General features: G+C 35.2%; 1 protein-coding gene across 8 annotated transcripts in view; it reads right to left on the reverse strand.

Moving 5' to 3' along the window:
- KIF6 (kinesin family member 6) overlaps positions 1–17,329 on the reverse strand; it is a 146,603-nt gene that overhangs the window by 97,218 nt on the left and 32,056 nt on the right. For 7 of the 8 annotated variants that reach the window (XR_009727322.1, XM_061365992.1, XM_061365991.1 and 4 more), the window contains 4 exons: positions 14,102–14,231; positions 7,730–7,936; positions 3,187–3,330; positions 1,819–1,905 (listed from right to left, as the gene is read on the reverse strand). Coding sequence is in view for 7 of the 8 variants with exons in the window: in XM_061365992.1 (XP_061221976.1) it covers positions 1,819–1,905; positions 3,187–3,330; positions 7,730–7,936; positions 14,102–14,231 (568 nt within the window). In the remaining variant the exon portion in view is untranslated. The remainder of the gene's footprint in view (positions 1–1,818; positions 1,906–3,186; positions 3,331–7,729; positions 7,937–14,101; positions 14,232–17,329) is intronic. The other variant, XM_061365994.1, reaches the window with a different exon arrangement.

The raw sequence follows: 17,329 nt of genomic DNA on the forward strand, positions 1-17,329 counted from the left end.
ATACAGCAGGTGAAAACTGGCAAGGCAACTGGGGTTGACGGAGTCCCACCTGAAATATGGAAGCATGGAGGCCAAGCACTCCACGCTAAATTTCATGAGCTAGTTGTGTGCTGTTGGGAACAAGGCAAAATACCGTCAGACTTTCATGACGCAAACATCGTCACTCTGTATAAGAAAAAAGGTGCCAAGTCAGACTGCTCAAACTACTGTGGTATAACTCTGCTCTCCATTGCTGGTAAAATTCTTGCAAGAATACTATTGAACAGACTAGTACCTGCCATCGCAGAAGAACTTCTACCTGAAAGTCAGTGTGGTTTCAGGGCTAATAGAAGTACCACAGACATGGTATTTGTTCTCAGACAATTGCAAGAAAAGTGTAGAGAACAAAATAAGGGGTTATACGTAACTTTTGTTGACCTCACCAAAGCTTTTGACACTGTGAGCAGGAAAGGCTTGTGGCTGATCTTAGAATGATTAGGTTGTCCCCCCAAGTTCCTGAAAATGATTATTCTGTTACATGAGGATCAGCAAGGCCAAGTCAGGTATGGTGATGCACTCTCTGAGCCTTTCCCAATAACCAATGGTGTGAAACAAGGTTGCGTTCTCGCACTGACCTTATTCACAATCTTCTTCAGCATGATGCTCCAAAGGGCTACAGCAGACCTCGACGAACAAGATGGCATTTATATTCGATATCGTACCGATGGTAGCCTATTCAATCTAAGGCGACTGAAGGCCCACACTAAGACCCTAAACCATCTTGTCCGTGAACTGCTCTTTGCTGATGATGCCGCCCTTGTTGCCCACACAGAAGCAGCTCTGCAGCGTTTAACATCTTGCTTTGCGGAGGCGGCTGAGGTTTTTGGGCTGGAAGTCAGCTTGAAGAAGACAGTAGTCCTCTACCAACCTGCACCGCAAGAAGATTATCGCCATCCCCATATTACCATCGGCGAGTCAGAGCTTAAGACAGTTCAGCAGTTCAGCTATCTGGGAAGCATCATTTCCTCGGATGCCATGATCGACAAAGAGATAGACAACAGAATAGCAAAGGCATATAGAGCCTTTGGAAAACTCCATAAAAGAGTCTGGTGTAATAAACACCTGAAGAAAAGTACAAAGATCAGTGTCTACAGAGCCATTGTATTGTCTACTCTTTTATATGGGTCTGAATCATGGGTCATCTACCGTCATCACCTGCGACTCCTTGAATGCTTTCATCAGCGCTGCCTCCGTACAATTCTAAACATCCATTGGACTGACTATGTGTCTAATGTCACTGTCCTCGAACAGGCAGGGGTCACCAGCATCGAGGCCACATTGCTGAAACTGCAGCTGCACTGGGCAGGGCACGTCTCTAGAATGAAGGATCACCTCCTCCCCAAGATCGCGTTTTACGGTGAACTTGCCACTGGTAGCCGCAAGAGAGGTGCCCCAAAGAAGAGACACAAGGACTCCCTGAAACAATACCTTAGCCTTGGCCATATTGACTACCACCAGTGGTCCACCTTGGCCTCCAATCGGGAGACTTGGAGGCACACCATACATAATGCCGCTGACTTCTTTGAGAGCTCACGAAGAACTAGTCTCGAGGAGAAAAGACAACGCAGGAAGAATCGTGTCCCACCTGTTCCACCCAAGGAGACCTTCTGCTGTGCTTTTTGTAGCCGGATTTGCCTATCCCACATTGGCCTTCTTAGTCACCAGCGCGCTTGTAGTAAGCGTGGGTAAATGCCCTTCCCAAATCTTCGTTCGCGAAGTCAAGCCATGAATCCACAGACTATTGCAATCCCATTCCCTCTGCCCCAAGACAACTCTCACCAATCTGGGGTCAATTTCTTCATTAAGAACTGCTTCATTCTTGATAAGAGCAACTCGCTGTGCAAATCTGCAGGTCGATATAGATTCCTGGAGGAAAAACAAACAGTGAGAAGGAAAAAAAAATTAAATTCACCTACCTTTGCACCCTGAGGTAAGTAGAACAGATTGATTATGAAGTCATCAAACTACATTTCTGAGTTTTGCATAATTTACTGTAATAATCTATTATTTCATGTTCCAAACCAAGAATATTCAAGGGAAATTAGCGTAGCATGCTAATGACAGTGACATGTAAAACTGTTAAATCCTAGTATATTTCTTATTGACCCAGTCAATTCCCTGATCAACTGTTTTTCAAGTGAGTCCCCAGCTGGCACTAAAGGGCAAGAAAGCCTCAGAAGGTAAAAAAATTTTGAATGATGGGAAAAAGAGAATATTAACTGATTTTATTTTTTTTTTTTTTTTGTGAAAATGAGACTAAGGAAGTGTATGTAAAAGTAAAAGAACATGGGAAAAAGAGATGAGTCTTATTGAGCTTGCTGCCAGCCAGCATCCAGATCTCTTTCTGCAGGGCTGCTCTCCAGCCACTCCTTTCACAATTTGTATTTGTGTTTCAATCCATCTAGACTCCTCTTGCAAGGCCTCCTGTCCTTTAAGAGTGTCAACAGCACCTCCCAGCTTGGTATCATCAGAAAACTTGATAATGGTGCCCTCAACTTCTGCATGCAGATCACTCATATATATACTGAACGGAACTGGGCTTAGAACAGAACCCTGCAGAACACAACTTGTCACCAGCCAGATTTGGCCCCATTCACTACAGCACTTTGATATATGATACAGCTATTTTGGTAAACAAAGAGAAGAAAGCATCACTATGTATACTTTCAGCACAGGAAATTAGTGAAGGGAGATAAAAGTATTAAAACTATTTTAAAAAATCTCAAATCACCTCATCCAATTCCTTCTACCCCATCAACAAACTCTCCAGTTTTCTGTCATACTCAGTGCAAGCATGACTCCAAAGAAGTAAACAGTTATAGATGTTACCAGTATGTCCTCAAAGATTTATTCATCAGGAAAACAGTAAATAAAAAAAAAAAGCTCATTATTAAGTGCAATTTGTTTCCCAAGTGTTGCTTGAGATTACTTAGAGAAAAGCACATTTCTTAAAGGGTTAAAGGATTTGTCTACATCTCATTGAAATTTCCACTGACAGAATTATCTCCTGGACACGAATTCAAAATGTTTTTCTGTAACGATAAAAATGAAAGCATACACAGTTGAATTACAAACTGTAATAAAAGTCAGAAGAGCAGGATCTTTAGAGAAGTGAAAGCTTTTTTGTTGAAAATAGAAATAACATACATCTATGTTTCGCTTGTCTATAGAGAGTGTTGCTATCATGGTAGTCATGCAGTTTCCTCCCAGGCTGTCTCTTAGCACCGAGGTCATCATAGAGTTTCGATAAGGAATGTGGGACCGGTTTTTCTCTGCAAGGGCAATTATTACCTGAAACAGTAATAAAAAAATAATGGAAAAAACATTTAAATTTACATGTCTATTAATGATTGATACATAAAAAGAACAAAAAAGTCTGCTCAGGAACCCAAACTTCTGATACAACAGAACTATGCTTACACACCAGGCTAGCTGCAAACTGATTTTATGGAAATAATTTCAACTTAAATTTCAGAGTGCTTATATGTCTTCGTAGGATCTGGACCTGAAAGAGCAAATGAATATAATTTTATCATACCCTACCTTTACAGACTCTCAGCAACATAAGAAACTGAATACCATGAACCAAAATCCACAGACTTCCCTAAGACACAGGAACCTACTGAAAATATTCTTCATACTTTTCTGTCATAATAATAAAGTATGAATAGTATTCAAGTAAAAATTTCCTTAACTTTGCTAATGCATGTTTTTAATATTACACATTCTTAAAGCATATGGTTCTTAGAGGGATCAATACATTTATTTCTGAGAAAGTGTCTTGAAAAATAAAACACGAATAAAAGAGTGCATGATTGCAATGTACTGTTGGAAAGAAATAATTCAGTTTAGTATATGCATGCCTTGGCCAAAAAGGAAATGGTACACCTACTATTCTCAGTTTCCTTCTCAGCTGTTTACTTTATGGGGCTTAATTATTATTAAATAAAAACCTAGATTATCCCATGATCTGTTGTGATACAAATATTTGAACTGTTATTTGGCCAAGAACTGTACCAAAAAACTAGCTATACGACTTGTGCAAGCTATCCAAAATGATTAGGATTTTATTTTTTTTAAACAAATGTTACACACCAGCATACATTTTGTTTATGCTGCACTTAAGAAACATTATTTTAGAAAATTTGGTATGATTTTTTTTGTTGACGCTATTTTTTCTTAATGGTCTTCAAAAGTTAAGATGTCTTGTTTCTATAAATTTTACACTGGTAGCCCTAAGAAGGTCAAATACATAATATGAAAATAACTATCTTTTAAAGGAATCTCGAAACCCATTCTTGTACCAAGATTTTCAACTCTTATTTATTACAACTTGCTAGATGGAAATATATCACCGTTAGTTATAATATATTGCATAGAAACCTCAAAGTCTAGCGTGCACGTTCATAAACATTTTCTCAGTCTCTGCCACACAGAGACTACTATCTGAATAGACATGAAGGGAAAAGAGCCAGAGAGAAAACATGTTATTTCCATTAAAAATGGGAGCTGCATTACAGAGTTCATTTTTCTGAAGTTTATGCTGAAAGCCTGTAGCCCGGGAAGAATTTGAACCCTCCCACGCTAGCACCAAAGTGGCCAGCTCTCATAACGCAGAAGCCACTGAACTGTCATAGGAGAGACAATGCAACTCACAAGATGATGTGTTTAATAAAATCGCACCTAAATCACTAAATCAACCTTTACAATCCAGTCAAGGAACTTGTAATAGAAAAAGGAGAGTTCTGAAAGAGTGGGATTTTGGGGTGCATGCCTTTGTAGGTACAGAGATATCAGGTACCTCTCTATATATGATAGGTATATATGATAGATGTATATATGTATATATGATATATACAAGATATAAATGCAGTTGATATCTCTGTATACAAGGTTTTTTAACATATTATGGATATTTAACAAGTAGACCAAGTGTGATAACACAAAACTGTGTTCCCATTGTCAACTTGACAGAAATAATTTTACATGACTACTTCATTATGCAAGGTGTTTAGAAATGGCATAACTCAAAGCTAAAACACCAATAGATACCTAACTATTAGAGCATGTAAATAAGCTGATTTTGAGGAATCCTTGTACTTTAATGTTGGCTACTTCAAGGTCAGTAACTAATGGCCCAGTTCCCACTGAACAAAAAAGATTTTTTACTGCCTTTGGTAGACTTCTATTCAGTATTAGAAAACTGTTTCTATTAATACGCAATCCCAGCCAGTTGTACTTCCCACGAATATAACTGAAATACAGACGTTTTTCTGTAAGATAAAAATTAGAAGAAAGAGGGGGATAGGAAAAAGATTTAAATAGTAAATGACTGACTGTCACCTGTTGTGCCTTAAGGTTCTTCTTTTGGCAGTTGAAATATCTCTGATTGTAGATTAAATGAAATCTAAGGGATTTGTTTTTGTTAACAGAAAAAGACAACACAAAAATAAAAAAGTTTCTTCACAGTAAGTGGAACAATCAGTTCTATTTCTTAACTGTAATTTTGAAGAATTTTGACATACAGACACCCACAAAATTTTATGTTTTTATTAATTTCCTCAAATGTAAATTTGTGCAAGCCACACTTACACTGGAGTATCAATTAAAAAGGACAAATATAAATTTTAGTTTTGAGCACTTTTTCTTCTCCCTCTCATTCCCTTATTTCTCCCACAAAATGACAGGCTCACAGACCTGCTAATGTTGTATATGGACATTTTTAAAGAAGCCTTAAGAAATGATACTGTATTCTCTATCAGAATTCAGACAAAATAATTACTTTCTGGCAACAGAAACAGTATTTACTGTACTGTGAAAACAACATTATGTATTCTATCTTAGAAGGTGTAATGTCTGAAATCCACGCTTGAAACACTTCAATGATTGGAACTTAATATCACAGCATCCATGAAAGAGATTTCACTGATTGTCAAGTGTTTCTTACCATTGGTGTTTTACTGCATTAGAATACAAAAGATCGCAAGAGATCAGGAAGACATAAATGTAACATGCACTAAGCTTTTATAAATTGGCATAAATGTCTTTTAGCAATGCCACAAATACTAAGCCAAAAAGAAATACCTCAAAAGGAGGAATGCTATGGTATGTAAACCATGCCTATCAGGGTGGCGTAAAGAAGAGATGAATACTAGAAAAGAAGGAGAGTGTGAACAGCCTTCACCATCACACTTTTTGCATTCATAAAAAATTATGAGGATCTTAAGATGCAACATATATTTCCAGTCATGAAAAGAAAATTATATCAGATCAGTGAAGAAAAAATAACTAAACCTCAATAATGATGATGATAATAATAGTAACAAGAATAACAAAATTATTATAGCAGCAGCAACAGCAATAATAATTACAATAATAATAATTGTTATTGTTTATAATAGTGATAATTTATTGAGCAAATCTTTCTACTGAAATACGTCTCTTCAAAGTTTCCATTCACCACCGTTACCTTAATTTATTCTTTGTTTCTTTAAAAAAAAAATAAAATTAGTCAGATTACTTGGGATTAACCTACTTTCTCAATATTTGCCTTTTCCAAAGAGTAAAAATAAAAAACAACAGTGAAATGAAGAGAGGCATTTTAGTATGCCTTTAATGCTAAATCTTTCTCAGTAACAACAGCTGAATGAGAAAGATTTGTGGAAATTTATTATTATTATTGCAGTTGCATCTGAGAGTCCTATTGTTACAAAACCAATCATGGTAGTCCATAAATACACTAAAGGAGGTAACTCCTATCTGAAAGACTGAAGATTCACATTGGTAGAGGAATAAAACAACACTAGAGAGAAGAGCCTAATATTTTACAATATTACAATGCTTGAAGCAATAAAAACCAAACCCCAGTCACTTTAGTTCAATGATTCATACATTCTGTTACCAGCTGTGGAAGGGAAAGAAGATCACAAAAGAACATTATTAGTAGAAATATTACTGTAAATATCTTAAGCATTCTAAATAAAATAAGAAAACTATTGTTAAAATACTACCCTTTATACCTACCATAACCTTACTGTTTAATTGTTAAGCTTTTCCTAAATTAAAATCCTATTTCAAATTAAGAGCTATCTGTGGAAGCATGGTTAGCAGGCAAAGGTCATGTTCCCTTGACTAAGGGACCAGTTCTGTAACGATGGACATAAGAAGTGATCTCAGCTGTTTGGTCTTAGATGAACTCTGAGGCTTGTACTGGAGTTACCCAGGCTGGAAGGCCTAACCTTAGGTTATTACGGGTCAGCTACGTGCATTAAAACAAAGAGTCTTAGTAAGTTGTAAAACAACGAGACTTGGTAAGTCGCTCAAGGTTAGCAGGATGTAGGAGCAGGATAGTGAAGTTGCAAGAAGCACGCTAAAAGTAGCAAATGTAACAGAAAGCAGAATTTTCCCGCTCGCTTCTAATCTTCCAAAAATGTGTGTATGTAGCAGTTTAACACTATATATACCCTGGACCTCAGATGAATAAACGGATCACTTTATCAATCGTATTGATTGTGCTGTGTTCCCTCCGCATCATGACGACATAAAGTCTCTGACAGTTATCAACTCAAACATTTTTTAAAAATGCAACAAATATCTTAACTGAGTATTAGAATCAAGATTTCTGAAACACTGCACATTGCTAAATAGCAATGTTGTAAAGGGAGACATTGCATCACTGTTCCAATTTTACCTGTTCCAAATAATGTAATGAAAGGTTGATATATTTGGCTTCTGTCAATAGGTGACCTCCAACTCCAGTCTTTGCAACACGCTCTGATCCAGCAAGGTCTACTAAGTGTAACTTGGAGCGTCTAATAGTTGCAGATCCAGGTTCCTTGCTAGAGATGTGAATAGTGAAAATGCAGTGAGATCGGGATGAGGCTTGATTCATTGGAGTCTACAAGGAAAAGAAAGGAACAGCCCTTACTGTTTATTTAATAAATAATTTTAGTTTTGTATAGCTCAATAATCTGGCAACTGAAATCACCTATACAATTTTTTTAGCTATTGTATCTATAATAAATATGCAAGAACCCAAAAGGGTTTACATGGCACTCAAATCTGGCCAAATACTTGGATAACTTTGATATGGACAAATGGTACTGCAAGAAACCAAGCAACTATCGTTGTTCCAAGATACTTTAACAGGCAGTACATCCAGAAAGGACAGATCATAACAGAAAGGCTTTCTTAACAGCAAGTTGAACAATCCTTTACTGGGAATAATATTAACATCTATACCTCTTTGTTGAACTGTCTCCCCTTTAATTTCCCAATATTTTTTTGCCCAACCTTAATAGTGACAACAGAACTGAACTTTTTCTGGGAACTGATCCAGCTCAATGAAAAAAAAAAAAAAAAGAAAGAGAAGAGAGAAGAGGAAGAAAAGAAAAAAGAAAAAAAGAAAAGGAAAGGAAAAGAAAGAAAAGAAAAAAAAGAAAAGAAAAGAAAGAAAAGGAAAAAAGAAAAGAAAAGAAAAGGAAAGGAAAAAAGAAAAGAAAAGAAAAGAAAAGAAAAGAAAAGAAAAGAAAAGAAAAGAAAAGAAAGAAAAGAAAAGAAAAGAAAAGAAAAGAAAAGAAAAGAAAAGAAAAGAAAAGAAAAGAAAAGAAAAGAAAAGAAAAAGAAAAGAAAAGAAAAGAAAAGAAAAGAAAAGAAAAGAAAAGAAAAGAAAAGAAAAGAAAAGAAAAGAAAAGAAAAGAAAAGAAAAGAAAAGAAAAGAAAAGAAAAGAAAAGAAAAGAAAAGAAAAAGTCTGCAAACCATAGATATTTAACCTGGATCAATTTCCCAATTCAGTCACAGTGAAGCTCTGCTAGATAATTGAAAATGGCAGCATACATCATGTGAACAGAAAGGTGGTGTGCAGCAACTGCAAATGTTTGTAGTTGATGAAAATCCTGTAATGAAATTACAGCCTTAGCATCATTTTATTTTGGGCTGCTTTACCTAATAAATCCAAGCTCAGAGGGAGAGGGAGAAGAGTTTTGATCATTAGCTTATACAGATAAGGAATTTTTGAATAGTATAGGCAAGCCACTATCTCTGCTTAACTGCCTAGTTTCTGAGGATCATTTCACAATCCTGTGAAACGAGCATCAGATTGCAGCTATGTGCTATGCTACCTTCAGAGGCTATGCTGAACAAATGAAGGGACAGTGAGCTGTAGCATGGAAATGAAAATAAACAGGCTCATGAAAAAGTGTCAAGCAAGAAAATAGTCCCAAATATATTTAAATTGCAGTTATACTAAGAAAATGTTGTATGTTGTTAAAATGTACTTTATTCAGCAATTCTGATTCCATGAATAATTAGAGCCAGTTTCACTTATTTTACTAGGAGAGCTATAATTTTACTAGTTGCAGTTCTGTGCAATAGGAATGCATATTTTATTTTACCAGATCAAAATCCACAACAGGATTAATATTTCAGGACATTCTCCTTAACAGAATTGATATTTGAGGACATTTTCCACTACAGTCGTAGCATCAGTCATACTATACATAGTCAAGTTTAAACGAGATCAAATATCAATACAGGTCTAGCTGTGGAAGCACAAAGTAAAGGTGCTTCAATGAAAGAAGCAGAAAAAAATCATCATTATTCAGAGAAAGCATTCTTAAGCAAACGTAAGTTTCACAATGCAGCAAACACTCATGTATTTTAAAATGTGGTTTTAGTCACACCTCCTTAACCCCAACAGAGGCAAGAAAAAATAAAGTATGAAACAAAATTATGTCAGAATTTTGAGCTCCGAAAACTCAGGGCAGTATTTGGCCTATTAGGTCTTTGCTGTCCATAGCAATACATTAGCCACAATTTGTTTTGCATGGTCTAAGCAGATTTTGCTGGACGGGTCCATTGCTTTTCTCCCCACAACTTCTTAATGAGTGAAGCTGATCTGGAAGTTATCGGCTAGTATCCCAAACTGCTATTTTTATAAAGACCTTCTTCAGGGTAGAACCATGCTTTAATTAATACATTGATACTCCTTTTAAAAATATAATTCTATCTCCATTTTGCAGCTCCAGTATATAGCTCAATTAGAACTCTTGCAGGAAGCATAAAGTAATAAAAATTTAAACTGTTAAATGGGATGTGATCAGGAAATGTTAATTGCAGTCATTATCCCACACACTTTGCTACTTTTATCACACAAGTAGACGAAAACCACACAGCAATAGAAATAACAAGTTGCCAGCATCTTCAGCCCAAAAATGAGCTTGTTTGTTCATTTGATGTTCGTTGTCTTACATAGGCAACTTCTGAGTATCACCATTCAGCTGTGCAGAAAATTTAAAAACTGAAAATAAACAAACAATATTTTCTGGACAGTGTCTCAGAGCCTACTACAAGGTTCTTCTAGTGGCTTTCAGAGTGCATTTTGGCACTGTTAGCAGCATTCAAACCATACGTATATGAAATCATCCTCACACTAATTTGATGTGATGAAGGAAAAAAAAAGGAAAGAGGGGAATGTCCTGGCTCTCAACAGATGGTTGCTATTGTGGAAGTTATATACAGAACAAATGATGAGCTGTGGTTAATTACAAAGAAATAATTTTTCCAGGAATTCTGTGACATCATAAACCACATAAGCAGACTTCAGATGCTTTGTGATATCACGTGAATGCTGCAAAGGAATTAATGCCAAATCATCTGTTGCTGCCCATTTGTGTCATGGTAAAAGAGGAATTCAGTAACATTTCTTTGAAGATCATGATTTGGTAAAGCATTGGTGTTTTGTTTGTTCTTGGAAAATATGTAAAGAGCTATTTCAAACCATACAACCTAGACTCCCTTTTCTTCAGGGCCAGAACATACCTATGTTTGCTGAAACGAAAAGGAAAATGTACAGAAGCTTTGTGACTTAAACCATTATATCTATTCATACAACAGTTGCAAAAAGGTGATTTCTACTTAAATGAGAATCTACAGCACAGCCATTTCATAAGAAACGTCCAAGTCAGATGTTTCTGTCTAGCCTAAGTTATTCATCTTAATATAATTAGCTACCTTAAACCAAGAAAACACTGTACGAGTTCCTCCCTGTACAAGAATGTATATATTTCTCGAATCCCTTATTTTTTTCAGCTGCTATTATAGACATAGGTTTAGCTAAGAAGAATAGCCAGAAATGGGATGCTACTGGTCTAAATTGTGTTCTTGATAACTGAGGACCTAAGAAGGAAAAAGTTTTTTAAATAGGAGAAAAACATATGTAAAGCTGTTTGAAAACCACCATTAGACTAACAGAAGCTGTTGTTGATTACAGCTGCCAAATACATTCAGACACAGAAAATACAGAAAAAAGTTAAGGACAGCTGGGACAAAAAGATTTCACAGGTGATAAATGCAGCCATTCAGCCCGTATTGCGAACCATCTCCACTTGACAGTTTATACAGTTCTAATAGAATCTTTTACTCTTTGAATCAAAATTTTTAGACATCATAAGAACATGATATTAATGTGTGAGTGAATTCATAACTAACCAAGGCACAAATGAAGAACACTGATTCTGAACGTCTCCCCCTGCCTTTTTTTCCAGAGAATGTCTCAGTGAAAATGTACAAAATTTAATTTTAAGGAGGATTTCTTTTTCCTCCTTCTCCCTCCCAACTTTTGAGACTTTTAAAGAAAGGCAAGGTGAAAGAGAAAAGCAGGGATAGCATCCAAAGCTGATATCAAATCATTTTCTCCAGTCTCAAGATACAATCAGATTGATATCTGTAGGAAGAAGTTCTGAAAGCTTCAGTCATTTCACAGTTTAGATGGTAAGAAAAGAGCCATTGTATCCTATAAGAATGAAAATAAAGCAATATAACACAGTTTCTTTCTCTGGCTGAAACTCATGTGTAGAACATTCTAATATTTTCACATTATTAATTTATAGCAGATAACGTCATAAGTCTCTGCAAGTCTAAAGGAGCAGAGACTCTGCTTAAAACAGTGTCTACATCTGCGGAATGAATATAAACCCTGCCAGTTCCAACAGAACCATTCTATCTAGAAGGCTATGTAAGCTGAAAAACAGGAGGTTCCTGCTTTTATATCTGGTAGATGAGCAAGACCTTCATACGTTTTTGGTTTCTTTTCTGATTAATAAGGTACAAGTGAAGGGGCTCTTCAGGTGTGTACTTGAGTACACTTGGCAGTTGAAATTGAAAACCTATTGCTACGAAAATGTAAGTATCAGAATAGGTACAATCTGACACTTCCCTGATTTCTAAAAGCGTTACTTTAGTACCTTGCAGTTTTTACTACCAGTGCAGTTTCACAGTTAGAACATGCATAACTGAAGTAACTTTAAGCAATTAATATTCCCTGGTGAGGTTATTATTAAACTTCACATTATACACTGCCTTTTATCTGTACAAATCCCTAAGCACTCTATGGACTATTCAAAGTAGTACATGTGACCAGTGATTGTTTTATCACACACGGAAGTGAAAGCACCTGTGCTAAAATGATAATGCTGTTTCATGCTAATAATACTATAGAACAGGTTTGTCAGACTGGAAATAAATTAACAATTGACAGCAATAAGGAAAGCAGAAAATTGTAATTCATTTTGGAATGCAGCTCTAACATGGATAACATGCCTTCTTGGCAAAAGTGTCATTTAATCTCACATGTTCACATATTCAAGTTCTATTTTTCAAATTTTATCCAATGCGTTCACACACTACCAAGAACTTTCTAAATATATGGCTGAGAATACTAATGGACAATAAAATAAATACAAAGGGAATGAGTCCAATTTGGAGGTCACAAGTCAGTCCACACAAATATCTTTAAATGTTTAGAAATTTCATTCTTTTTTGAAATAAACATACTTAAGCATTGCCAAAAGGTTACTGCTTGCAGACATTTGAAATGATGCAACAAATACTGTGCAGCATGAGCTGTCTTCCAAATTTAAACAATGGAGTATTATAGGTACAAAACCACACACTAAAACATTCCTATCCTCATTAAAATTAAGTAGTTTTTCAGTAGAAAAAAGAAAAATGCTAACTGTATATGTAACTGCAGTGTTCAGACATATCAATCTCACATAAAGATTACAGTTTTGAAATTTGTGCATGCTCTTGGGAAGCTACTGACTCTACCTTACGCTGCTATTTTAAGAGAAATGCTAAAAAAGCATGAGGAATTCTCTGTATCACAGAGGCTTGTTCAGGCATATTATTTCAACAGGCTGATCTGTCCCTTGAAACGCTTCTTCCCCTGTGCCCAGGTGTACATGGTCAGACAGGAGGAACATAGCTACTTAACTATTTCATGCATGTTAAATATCTTTCTTGTCATTGATTTATTATATTTATTTTTGGTCAGAGGAAGAAGACCTACAATTTCTAAAGTAGAATTAGCTATGTTTAGTAAAGACACATTGACAGTGCTCACATTTTACAATACACTTTTAATATTTACATTCCATTTCCAATGGGAAGAAAAAAATACCCAACCTAAAAACCCTACAGATTTTGGATATGGAAACACTTCCTTTGAATTTTCCAGAATCAATGAGAACACCCCATGTCTCTGCATGTTGTCAAATATTTATTTTGAATGTGTTTCAGACTACCATTTGTACTTTTTGTACATAACACGATGTGTTTATGCGATAAGAAGAAAAAAATAGGAAACGCTAACTCATACTAGCTACTTCAAAGGCAATTTAGTACTTCTGTGGGACTACTTGACAATGCTTTGTAAAACCACACTTTCTAATGTTTAAATGCATATGTATGTTGATGGAAGTCACATTCAAAAGTCAGTCTATGGTTTATGAGCAATTTTTTTTCTTACTTATTTTAATTGCAGTAAGTTATGACATCAATAACCACCAATCAGGTTCACTAAGGGAAAAGAGGAAACTCTTTGCAAAGTGAAAGCTATTATCAGAGAAATGCTTATGTGATTTCCCTGTGGATATATACTTGGAAAGAAGACACTTACTAATTTATCTCCATAGACTTCAAAACTAGACATCTTACATGGACAGGTTTCTGACAATTTTAACTCTGGTGGTGTTAAGTAAGATTTACAGCAGCAATTCTCACCTCAGCAATCATCCTATTGGTGTCTCCGAGGAAGAGTAGGTTTAAGGCTTCCTCTTCATTGGTTGCTTGCTGAAAAGACAAGTTTTTCAGGTGAATGTTCTGATCAGGGTCTTCCATTATTGCCACTTTTCTACATGGAGAAAAAAAAAAAACAAAAACCAAAATGAAAACTAAGATTGTTGTAAGGAAATCTTTGTTCCATTACCTTAACAATACTTCATTTTGATTATGAGTAAAAGGTGACATCATAAACCCCAAACCAATTACAATAAAGGCACAAAAAATGTGAAGAGTAAACAATGAGCATTAAAGGAAGTGCTGACTTTTTTTAAGTTCTGTCACTTTCTTTTTATTCCTTTACTATAAAATTCCTTATATATACATATATATACACAACCTATAACTATTAGAGAAAGCTTTGGGATTTATTTTTTAAACAAATAATAAGTAGCAGTTTGTTTTCTATTACCACAGCTATCTAAACACAAATGATACATAAAGCGTACCATAACCTTGATGAATAAATAGGCATGGAATATACTTCAGAATCAACACATCTGTGGCCAATATGTCTATAACAATTTTGCATTTGTCAAGATTATTTCTCTTTTCACTCTTCTCAAATGGTAGTAACTACACTTGTGAATGATCCCTTTTTAAATTAAAAGCAAGCAATTTTATTAATTGTCACTGAGGTTAGAAATGCTTTTAGTTGTACTTTAAGCCTAAAAGGTCAGAAAAAGGAAGTTTTTTTCTGGAAGACAAAGGTTCCAGAAAAGCTACTTAGTAACACTGAAAGTCTTTTTCACTTATTTAAGTAACCCTTTTACACAACATTTTTTTTTTTTCTTTTGATCAAGTTATTGAGAGTTAAACTATTGGCTTTAATGAGTAGACACTGGGGTCTCCTCTGTTAGGGCATTCCATAGTATCCAACATGGAAGCCAAGTAGCTGCATCACTGGATTTGGAAAACTCCCACAGTAAAGATTCTATTAAAATTGAAGTACATGAATTTTGAAGATGAATGATACGTCCTTCAAGGTGAATTGTATGTTCTGAAGACAGTTTACAACAAGCAACTCAACTTTTTAAAAAGTTAGATTTTTTTTTAACTTTTTTTCTTTAAGTATAGGTGATACTTTACATATATATACACACTATACATATATATATATATACACACACACATACATATACATATACATTTGGGGTTTGGTTTTGTTTTTTTTTTTCCCATAATCTTCAAGATTAACCACAAGAGGGAGTACGGGGTTCGAGCTGCTATCTCTAGACAGTACTTGCATGTTAATTACAGCTTGCTTCGAAATTCACACAGGCTGGGCGTTGTTCTGCTTTGCTTGTCTTTCTTTCCCCAAAACCAACAACATAAAATTTCACAGCTAAGCAGCATTCCATAGTATTATTCTTAAGTATTAAGAAATTAATTCACACTCTGATGGTCAGAACATTGGAATGAATAGACAGAAATAATCTGAACACAATGCAATACACTCCCTATTTGCAAGGAAAAAATACATGTAAAAGCACACATAATGCTTCTTTAGTAATCACAACAAGTGTGTTTCTAAGTATGATTGCTTCTCACCTAAGGCCTTATTTTTGTGTGATAGCTTAAGAGCAGTAGTACAGTCATGAAAATCTACTTCCCCATTCAGAGCATAAACCTCAAAGCAAAATTTTGCTGTCACGTAACAGTTTTGAAAATGTCAAGTTATTTTCTGTCTGCAGTTCTATCAGCGTGTGCGTCACATGCCAAAGTCCAGAGTGGTTCCCATTACAGTATGATGCTTTGACTAATTTTAATATTTTGAAATTACATGGTGAGCATCATCTACCTCTTTTTATAATTTAGGAAGACAATGTTATTTTATTATGCACACTTGGCATAGTATTTAAACTTTTAAGGATCTTTTCAGACCACATTTTGATCAATGTTATAAATAATTTCCAGACAAGATATTAGTTCGGACAAAAAGCCCTGGAGAACTATCACACAAGAAAGAAGACAGTGGAGACATCACAAACCAGTAACAGCCTCCCATACCAGGGCCTTGCAGCTCCTTGGAGGACTTCCAGATGGAAACCTAAATTTGCAAATCTTGAGAAGCATCTGTCAAAATTTTCTCAGAAACACATTCCAAAATGATAAAAAGTTTATTTATTTTATAGTGCTATAAATTTAATGTATACTATGATAATAGATTTCTATGGAACATTCTATTAGTGAAATCTTTAAATTTCATAGCCCTAACTTGGAACAGAAAAAACTCTCTTAAGTTATCCATAATGACTGAAAGAAGGCAGAGACAAGGTTTTGCAGTCCTTATAAACAAAGAATCATCTCCATTTGGTTTAATGGATGGAATTTGGGGCTGCCTGGGGAACCTGTAGGATGGGATCAGCCTTTTTTATACTGTTGTTAACTCAGGCCCTTTCCTGCTTCAACTGGACTGCCATTAATGCAAAAGAACCTTGTGCATTGAATTCTTTCATTTATAGGATTCCTGTTACTGGCAAACAATGAAGTTAAAACTTCCTTTGATTAATTAATATCACCTCATAATAATAATAAAAAAACTTCAAGTGTTTTGGAAAAGAAATAACAATTTAAAAATTCAAGTCTCCTATCATTTGTATCTGTGTCTGGGATTTAAAATTGCAGAAATCTAAAATAATCTCAAAAACTTTATAAGTATTTAAAAATAATGATGTAAACAAATATTATATGAGGGTACATACTTTCTATGGCAGCATATTAGCAGAATATAGTGATAATACTTCAGCATCAGGAGAAGCCTATTCAGCCAATAATAAATTTAGAAAAAAGATAAAAGAGAAAAGCATCAAGCATGCATCTTGAAGTCTGTCCAGAAGAACAGAATAAACTAATGGATAACTATCACTAATCCTGTTTAAAGTTGCAGGGAACTTCAGGTTTTAATAAAGAATGATCATCATTTTCCATATAATCCAAAAAAATATCGCTGAGAAGTATAGCTCCCTGAACACCACATCAGGAGACAAATTCAACACTGATTCAAGAGGCAAGATTAGTTATTCAGCTATTCAGAACAGCTTTCAATAGCCCAGAGATTTTATTTCCCATTCAAGTATAGACTAGAGCATAATCTCCTTAGCTTGTGAGACATGACAGAACTATGAGTAAACATTAGTGTAATCTGTTGTTCTACCACATCATATTGTG

The sequence above is a fragment of the Neopsephotus bourkii genome, unplaced genomic scaffold, assembly GCF_033783945.1.
Source record: "Neopsephotus bourkii isolate Nb327-2 ecotype Australia unplaced genomic scaffold, CSIRO-AGI_Nbou_v1 NB_1292, whole genome shotgun sequence".
NCBI classification, from domain to species: Eukaryota; Metazoa; Chordata; class Aves; order Psittaciformes; family Psittacidae; genus Neopsephotus; species Neopsephotus bourkii.